Below are 8,841 nucleotides of genomic sequence, written 5' to 3' on the forward strand. Positions count from 1 at the left end.
ATTGCCCACCATGGAGTTCCAGGTACCTGAATGTGTCATCCTGCCCACAATCCCAAGTAGCTACAGCTATAAGAAGGCATATGAATGGCTGTATGGACATGAGGAAGAATTTTTTTACGATGAGGGTGGTAAAATACTGTCCCAGGTTGCCCAGAGAGGTGGTGGATGAACCATCCCTGGAGACACCCCAGACCAGGTTGGGCGAGGCTCTGAGCAACCCGATCTGGGTGAAGATGTCCCTGCTCATGGCATGGCTTGGACTAGATGAGCTTTGAAGGTCCCTTCCAACCCAAACATGAACTATTCTATGATTCTATGTGGCAGAGAAGGTGAACTCTGCTTTTGTCTTGTATGGTAGCCACCAAGGTGAAGTGTCCCAGGGTCTCTAGGTCACAAGCAAGTTCCCCTTCAGGTGTAACTGATCTTCATGGGTTTTCTTGGCATATGTGCCCTCCAGAGTTTGTCATAAGCCAGAGGCCCACAAGCTTTGGAGGTACAGATACCAGATCTATTCTCCTCTACCACGGCAACTCTCAGCACATATCATCATTACACAGCAATGATGAAGACTGAACATTGGTCAGACAATCAATACACTCATCTGTACTTGCGGGCAGGTGCAGAAATACATGACTAAGTGATGTATAGGTAACAAACTCACACTTGATTCAGACATAAGTATATTTTAGGTGTTATACAGATAGCATGCAGGCATTTTTTTTTTTAGTCTGGTAGCACTACAACAATACAACAACAGTTACAAAGAAGCTATCATACAGCAAAGATCTGCCATCAGCTTCGAGGATACTGCGTGCTCAGCACACCACATTGCTCCCAGTTACAATTCCGGTCATAAGAAGGACACTCCAAGACCTCCTGGGGTCATAGGAGTCCTCTTTTTGCTCCTCACAGTCCATTGCTCACGAAGGCCCAGAGCACAGTGGCTGTAGTCCCTGCTGCTATCTCATAGCTGGACCTCACGATGCCTGCTGCATTGACATTGCAGAGGTTGGTGTCGCAGCAGGAGACATTTCTGAGGCCTGGACCAAAGTCCTGTAGGTTTTCATCACATTTCAAGTCACAGCCCTTGCTGATGAGGCTGAAGAACCCTTTGATCTCTGGAAGGAAAGCAGGACTATTACTACAAGGACTCAATGGAAGCCAAGCAAAGCCTCATGGAAGTGAATAACGAGATACTATTCTTATCTGAGCTCACTTCTTGGAAAAAAAAAAAAAGAGTGCTTACTGCATGTGATTGTCTTTTTTTTTTTGAGATGTCAGTTTGTCAGCAGTATGGGGAAGGGTTTCACTTCCCAAATGTTTGCTTGAGGCAATGTATTCCACAGCACAGTTCTCAGGGATTTTTAGAACAGTGCCAACTACTGAAATTCTAATAATTTGATTAATAATGAAAATAGACATTAACACCTCAACTGGGGAATCTAAGGTACTAACAGATGAGGAGCAATCATGTGGGGTAATATTTGCTCATATCCCACACATCTTTGTTACACAGAGCCTTTCAACACCTGGACCTGGACAGGGTGAATGTTTTTTTTTCCACATTTAGAATGGGAGAAGTAAATAATGATCTGTTAAAGAGTCTACCCAGAGACACATGGATGTCTGCATTCAGAGCTGGCTGTAGAGGCGCCTAGGTGAAATTCTATCCTTTGCATTGAATTCACCTAAAGTAAGCTCCTTCTAACTTCATGACTAGGTTTCACCAGACTCAACCCCTTACGTTTTAATTCATGTTCCAGATTTTTCAAAACCATAAAATTCACTTTTGCCTTTGTAAGCAAATAATTTTTGATGTTATGAAAGAGAAATAAACATAATTTTTTACTAGTGAGAGACACTGGTAGGTATTTGCTACATCAAGTGCAGCTGCACCCTCCTGAGATTTGTTCCAGGCTCTGGCAGTGTGATGGCCATACTGCTCAGTTGTTATCATGATTTATTGGCCAGACACTGAGGAATTTACGTGGTACACCATGCATGTGCTAGTATGACTTGATAATCACACTCTTGTGGCCAGTGTGGGGAGACTTGGTCATGGTCAGCACCACTACCAAGTGACCAGTTGTCACCAAGGGATAAAGGTTTTTCTCCTGTCATTTCTACTAAACATGGAAGTCATCTGAAAGCTTTTTTATCAACTTTTCTCCCTAGATGTCTTTTCTCTTCCTGCTGCACACCGAGCTTTGCTGGCCCACACTTGCTGAGTAGGTGAGGCTGACTTGGACACCTGAGTCTGAGACCATGCTTGACTCCAACATCACAACTAAGATATTGCCCACTCCCGCTTTGCCTTACTGATCACTTCTGTCTTGCAAAATTTCTCATCCTTGCAGTCCTCTTTCTTCTGACAGTTGGAGCTGCCAATCTGTAACTTGCAGCTGTAACACTGCAAAGAAGAACCTGAAAGACACCAACACAGGTTATAAGAAAAATCCGTCTGAAGCCCTCCATGGAACCCAACTTAGTGCTTGAACTCAAGGGAAGATAGGACCTCTGTTATTGGGAAAAAAAAAAGGTGTTTTTTTTTTCTTTTTGTTTGTTTGTTTGTTTGTTTTCGGTGGAGAATAGCACACTTGCTTGAGGTGGGACGGAAGTTTTGCAGGTGCTTAAGTTGTTTCAGATCTAGTCAGTACAGTGAGGGAGCAAAAAGAGCCCAGTTGGAATAGCTGGTCCCCTTGACTGATCTCATTAGTCAATGGAAGTGCTTCCCAAATGTTTCTTCCTCTGCATTTGGGATGCCTAACAGCTCTTATCCAGAACAGTTTTTTTTGGTGATATTTCTATCTCCTGAGCTGGGATGAAGGGATGAAGTCCTCAGGAAGTTTGATATTATTTATCTGCCTCTATAGACATTAGTGTTTTACCAGCTGGGCTGTGAGCCTTAGCTGAGGCATTTCCAGAGCTGGATGAAAGAAGGAAAGCCCAGAGGGAAAAGAGAGTAAGGGAGGGATGGAACACGCAATTTGCAAGGTCTCTTCTTGCCTGTTGCCTCAGTATGACCAACTTGTGGCACGCGCTCTCCATCACCCCCTCTTAGAAAGCAAAGCACAAACACAGATTTCACCTCTCTCTGGAAACCAGTTCACCACATTCCCACCCCCTCATGGAGATGCCATTCTATGGGGGACACAGGTGAATGTTGTTGACATCTGCTGTGCTGTTATGGGCATCAAGCAAAGGAAGAATAAGCCTTGCAGCTTACAGGTGACTAACCCTGATGAAAAATAGTCCCCAGAGGAGTGAGAACAGTGTGTAATTACCTGTTGCTTTCACCTGGCTGTGCCCCAGGGCATCACTAGAGCCTTGCAAGTATATATATTCACTTTAACCCCATGACCACCAGGCTTGTATCACAAATCCCTTAAGTCAATACCCTAATGCCTAAAACACTCTTAGGTCACAGAAAAACCCTATTTAGAAACTAGTGTTATTCAGAGCTGAAGGAACTAGTGATTTGAGGCACTTGGTCTCCCTCTGTCCAAGCCATTCTGGTGTGAAATGACTGATGCAGTCATAGAGACAAGGAGTCAAACCCCAGTTTGTCTGCAGTGCTGCACTCTGCTCTCACATTTTTCTGACATTAATGTAACAAAAATAAAATTTTAGAGCATTCTGATGGAAGCTGGAAGAGGATAAATCTGGCCAGGACTGTACAAGATCCTTCTCAGCCTATTCCATAAGCATCTTCTGCTGATTAAGAAACATTTCTGCTCAGATCTGCTTCTTCTCTTGTCTGGAATAGGGAAAAACTAGTTTAAAACCATTTTTTTTTTCCCAGTAAGGCTAGAAAAACCTACCAGTGTCCAAATCCTACCCATCCAGTTTATAAAATAAAACACTATGGCATTCTCACTTTTTCTGTCCCATTAAAATTCTTGCAATCTGTGCAGCATCAAAGGCCTCTTTCAAAATGTAGAGTCAGAAAAGAAGTTGGAAAAAAAACCTTACCTCTACAGAAATGTCGCAGTTTTGATAGCCTGAGAAGAAGAAGAATAATCCTCCCACCTCACTTAAAAAGAAAATAAACAACCCCACACACATAATTATGTGGTTTGGCTTAAATAACTTTGATTTCAATTAAATTCAGTTTTGTGTAGGATTTATCTTTCCTGGAAGCTGCTCTACCCAACACCAGGATCACTCAGGAGCAGAGTGGGACTATGCACTTTTTCCATGCAATGTCCAGGACACCCCATCAAAAAGCAAATAACTTCCTATGATATCTGCATCAACATTTCTTCCCTCAGTGCCAAACCCCATCATAAGTCTTTTCTCCTAGCTGAAGATCTGCTGGAGGGGATGCAGGACAGATGCTCCATGTTGTCTTACCTGAATCCAAACACAGGATTGCTCCCAACAGGAGGACAAGTAAAGTCTTCATTTTGGAATAGCCTCTCTTGCGCTGAATATGGGTTGTTTCCTCGTAGGATGGTTTATATACCACAGGAAGCAGCAGTTGGGCATGACCAGAAAGTTAACCTGTGAAGGCATCTGAGCAAAGCTGCTCGCTGGACCAGGGGAGGGGTTGGTTTGTGGTGGTGGTATTTGCATTAGGTGCCTCTCCTACCTAGCCACGACTCTCAGAGATACCAGCAGATCCTCTCCATCACTACACACTGCCTTTCCTCTTACCCTTGGGCAAATTGTTCACTCTGGTGTAAAAAAACCACAAATTCTTTAGAAAAAGGCTGGGCTTATGCATTTCCCCAGAACCAGTTGAGGCTGTGATTCCACCCCGTGAACAAGGCTCTCCACCCCCATTGCTGTGTTGAATGGAGCTATTGTATTTAAATCAAGGACAAAATATTATTGTAATAAACATCTCCAGCTATTTATCTGCATGTGTGAGTGTCTCTGTGAAACTCATGACATGTGATAGCAAGGTATGTGGGCAAATTACAGTGCATTGGCCTCCTCCCGATGTCCAGGTGTTCATTTGCCCTTATTCATATGTAATCTGTAGTCTGGTAAAGGACAATGGCCAATTCAAATATTTTATGTGTGTTGAAACCAAGGGTACGGTTTTGATACTTGAATTCACATCAGCTTGTACTGTAAACATGTTGGGCTTGTCAAATAAACACCATTTCTCATCACAGATGAGGGTGGATTCAGTCGCATTCTGAACGCATTATGTGAATGTTTGCCTTGATGGGTTCATTGGAAACTTCTCCCATCCGTCATGTTCTTTGGTCTCTTGCCAGTACACTCTGGCATAAAAGAAAGAAGTCCTTTCTGCTTAATTCAGTTTGCTGTTGTTTCTCGACTTATTTAAAGATTTTCTTAAATCTCAGGAACTTAGTGCTTTGTAGTGATAGCCTGCAGGGACTCGCTTTTGTGCAGTTTAGTTCTTAGGACACAAGGTGCTTTTTCAAATTGAAAGGAAGGTGTGCTGGCCTGTTGGTGGGTCATTGCTTTGATCAGTGGTTGTGGGAGGAGTGATGGAAGGTCAGCTGGACAAAGTCTGCTGAAGTTAATGGTGTTGCCGTGGTTTACACCAGAGGAGAATCTGGTGTAGGGGAAAGATTTTGTAAATCCTGTTTCCTCTGCAGGGATTTTAAGCACTTCCCCTTGGACTCTTGAACTTCTATTTAAAGAGAAAACACAAACAAACAAACAAAACCCAAAAAACCTCAAACAATCCAACACCTTGTTTCTTTGTCTATTGACTTTTGTTTCATCATATTTTTGGAGATGATGTAATTTATAGTCCACTTCTACAGATTAGCTGGATAAAAAAAAAAAAGTGGCAATATATTTTGAGACTCTGGTGTTCCTTCTTCACAGATATTTAAATCTATTTTTCTTTTTCAGGCCATTATGATTATCCCTGTTGGGTTTAGTTACTTCTGTTAGGGAATAGTAGAGCCAAGGGGAAAGCACAACCTAGTCAGCCCATCAAGTCCACCCAGGCTTCAAATTGAATACTTCTTCCTTCAAACAACTCGTTGATAAGCAAGAGTGGGAGCTCTTTTCATCCTCAGCAGCCTAGCTTGCTGCCAGTCAAATTCTCCTAGTCCTATTATTTCTTTTTATTCTTTTTCTAACATCATCAGGGCTGCCAGCAAAGACCAGGACTCATGGTGCTGTGAAAGTGGTGTACACAGCTAAGAATCTGGCCATGCCCCAGTCCTGCTTGGCTGCAACCCAAAGCTGTGTGAGAACCCAGTAATTCCTGTATTCTTACATCAATTGCTGCTTCCCACTGTATTTTCGAACGTCTGCATGTAGTTCCTTCTCGACTCCTGAAGATGGCAAACATTCCCCATTATATTCGTTACACATACATTAACATGCAGTTGTCCATAGGATTGTGTCTGCATGGTAATCTTCATTTTCCTGATGTTATAAAATCCCCAGTTCATCTAACTGCATGAAAAAAAGACCATCTACTTCCTCCAGGAATCTCAGGATGTCTACAAATCACTTGGAATTTTTTTTTTAAATGCTATTTTACGTTGTCACTACAGATTCCTGATGGATACAGATCTGGAGATCACTTTGAGAAGGGAGGGAAAGAGGACTTGATTATTTGCTCTGTCCTGGTGTCAGGCTGGGGAAGTGGTGGTGGATCATGGTTCAGAGGATCGTGGTGTCACGGGTCGTATTGAGGGGCTGCATAGCAGTGCATGAGCTGGAAATTCGAGGGTAGAAAGGGCAATAGGTGCCTGCAAAATCTGGACAGAGATACTGAGTGTATCCAAAGGCAAAAAAGGTTGCTCTGATTTCCTGAGCTGTGTCAAGCAATTGGCCAGGTGGTCTGAAGAGACTGTGGGTAAGCCTACAAGATGATGCAGGTAATGTGCAAGACTTCAGTTGCAGACTGTCTTTTTACCAAGGGGATGTCTTTTACGAGCAGAATAGAAAAAAACCAAACCCAACCAAACCAAACCCAACCCAACCCAACCCAACCCAACCCAACCCAACCCAACCCAACCCAACCAAACCACCCAACCAACCAACCAAAAACAAACAAAAAAACCATCCACAAAAACAAACAAACAAACAAGCAAACCCAAAGCCAAACAACAAATTAAACAACGCACACACAAAAAACCCCAAAGCCGGAAGCCAGCAAAGAAGAAACTAAGATAAAGTTCCACACAGTCATCCAAGCTCCTGAATGAACTGCGGTCCTTGAAAGGGCCAAATCATCCAAGGATCATGCAGCATCTCCAGCTTCCAAGCTCAGAGGTGTAACACCTTCTCCAATGCCTTAGTTCAAGACAGAATTAAGTGCAAGAACAAGAGAAGCTGCTGTCCAAGGCTGCCTGTCCCTGAAGAGACATCACTCCACTGCTTGCTCAGCATGATCATGGCTTGCAACTCCTTTTCAAGATGTTCTGAAGGATGTGCGTGGAGGTTGTAATGGGCTGCAGAGGGAATTTCATTGACTTTTCGACTCCTGCAAGGTGTTTGGTGCATGTGCAGTGGATGAGCTGGTGCTGTCTGCAGTGATGTCTGCAAATCTACTCAGGCTGTGGGGATCTGGGTTGCATGACAAGGGATTTTAGCAACCAATTTTAGGCATAGAAGTGGGAATTTCTAACAGTTGCACATCTGTGTTCCTGGGAATGCAAGATGCCTCAGGAGCACTGAACTGTCCCAAGTCAGAATGGGTAAGGAATAAATGAGACTGAGTCACTAGATGGCACTAAAGCAAATTGTATTACACACTTTTCTGTAAGGAGAGAAGTACGGATCCTAAACGAGGCATACAATTGAATAGACAGGAAGACAGATGGATAGATAAGGGGAGAGAAAAATTTAAAAACGAGTAGATATACAGATGTCCACAGAGATGGATGAAAGGCTGGCAGTCAGGAGGAGCTGGAGTAGCTAGTCCTGTGTAACTATGTGATTATAGGCAGGCTTTGCTCTGCTTGTGACTAAAGACCACAATGTGTCCCCTGTCTCAGCCTAAACTATTTTTTAACAAGCACTCAGCTGTTTCCCCCTCTCCTGTGCACTTCTTGGGATGGACAGGCATGATGCTGGAAACATGATTCCTGCTGCTCCAGAGCTGCCCTCAACTGCTAGGAGAGATGGGCCGTAGCTGCGACATCTGTAGATGCTTAACACTGTTTCATCTTGTGGTCTAGCTCATACTACGAGGATTTACATCTAGATTTACTATCCAAGTAAGCTTAGGAGCACGTGGAAGCAGAGTTAGGTTGCCCGAGGCATCTTCTAGCATCCAGCAATGGAGATTGGAGTTTACAGGAAGAATCACAGAATGTCAGGGGTTGGAAGGGACCTCAAAAGCTCATCCAGTCCAATCCCCCCCGGAGCAGGAACACCCAGCTGAGGTTCCACAGGAAGGTGTCCAGACGGGTTTGAATGTTTGCAGAGAAGGAGACTCCAAAACCCCCCTGGGCAGCCTGGTCCAGGCTCTGCCACCTTCACTGAGAGGAAATATCTTCTCATATTTAAGTGTAACTTCCCATGTCCGAGTTTGAACCCATTATCCCTTGTCTTACCATTGGTTGTGACCGAGAAGAGCCTGGTTCCATCCTCCTGACACTCACCCTTTATGTATTTATAACCATTAATGAGATCACGCCTCAGTCTTCTCTTCTTCAAGCTCCAGAGCCCCAGCTCCCTCAGCCTTTCCTCACACGGGAGATGCTCCACTCTCTTCAGCATCTCTGTTGCCCTGCGCTGGACTCTCTCCAGCAGTTCCCTGTCCTCTGGAACTGAGGGGCCATAACTGGACACAATATTCCAGATGTGGTCTCACCAGGGCAGAGTAGAGGAGAAATTGTCATTAAAAGTAAGACAGTGAGCAAAGGGGTTTCTGTCACTGGGCTGCTAAAG

At 43.9% G+C, this 8,841-nt stretch overlaps 1 protein-coding gene across 1 annotated transcript; it reads right to left on the reverse strand.

Moving 5' to 3' along the window:
• Positions 1–663: 663 nt before the first annotated feature.
• On the reverse strand, positions 664–4,645 carry PSCA (prostate stem cell antigen). The gene is made up of 3 exons (XM_065829841.2): positions 4,354–4,645; positions 2,320–2,424; positions 664–1,118 (listed from the first exon to the last, which is right to left on the reverse strand). The coding sequence occupies exons 1-3, from the start codon at positions 4,403–4,405 to the stop codon at positions 907–909; spliced, it is 369 nt and encodes a 122-aa protein (XP_065685913.1). The 5' UTR covers positions 4,406–4,645; the 3' UTR covers positions 664–906.
• Positions 4,646–8,841: the final 4,196 nt, after the last annotated feature.

This window comes from Patagioenas fasciata, chromosome 2 (assembly GCF_037038585.1).
Source record: "Patagioenas fasciata isolate bPatFas1 chromosome 2, bPatFas1.hap1, whole genome shotgun sequence".
NCBI classification, from domain to species: domain Eukaryota; kingdom Metazoa; phylum Chordata; class Aves; order Columbiformes; family Columbidae; genus Patagioenas; species Patagioenas fasciata.

What these genes read in the sequence shown, in the direction of transcription:
- PSCA (XM_065829841.2), bottom strand. Translation starts at nt 4,405, where the DNA reads ATGAAGACTTTACTTGTCCTCCTGTTGGGAGCAATCCTGTGTTTGGAT. An exon ending in AATCCTGTGTTTGGATTCAG is followed by an intron (nt 2,425 to 4,353) that starts GTAAGACAACAT and finishes GGTGTCTTTCAG; the next exon opens with GTTCTTCTTTGCAGTGTTAC. An exon ending in TTGCAAGACAGAAGTGATCA is followed by an intron (nt 1,119 to 2,319) that starts GTAAGGCAAAGC and finishes CTTTCCTTCCAG; the next exon opens with AGATCAAAGGGTTCTTCAGC.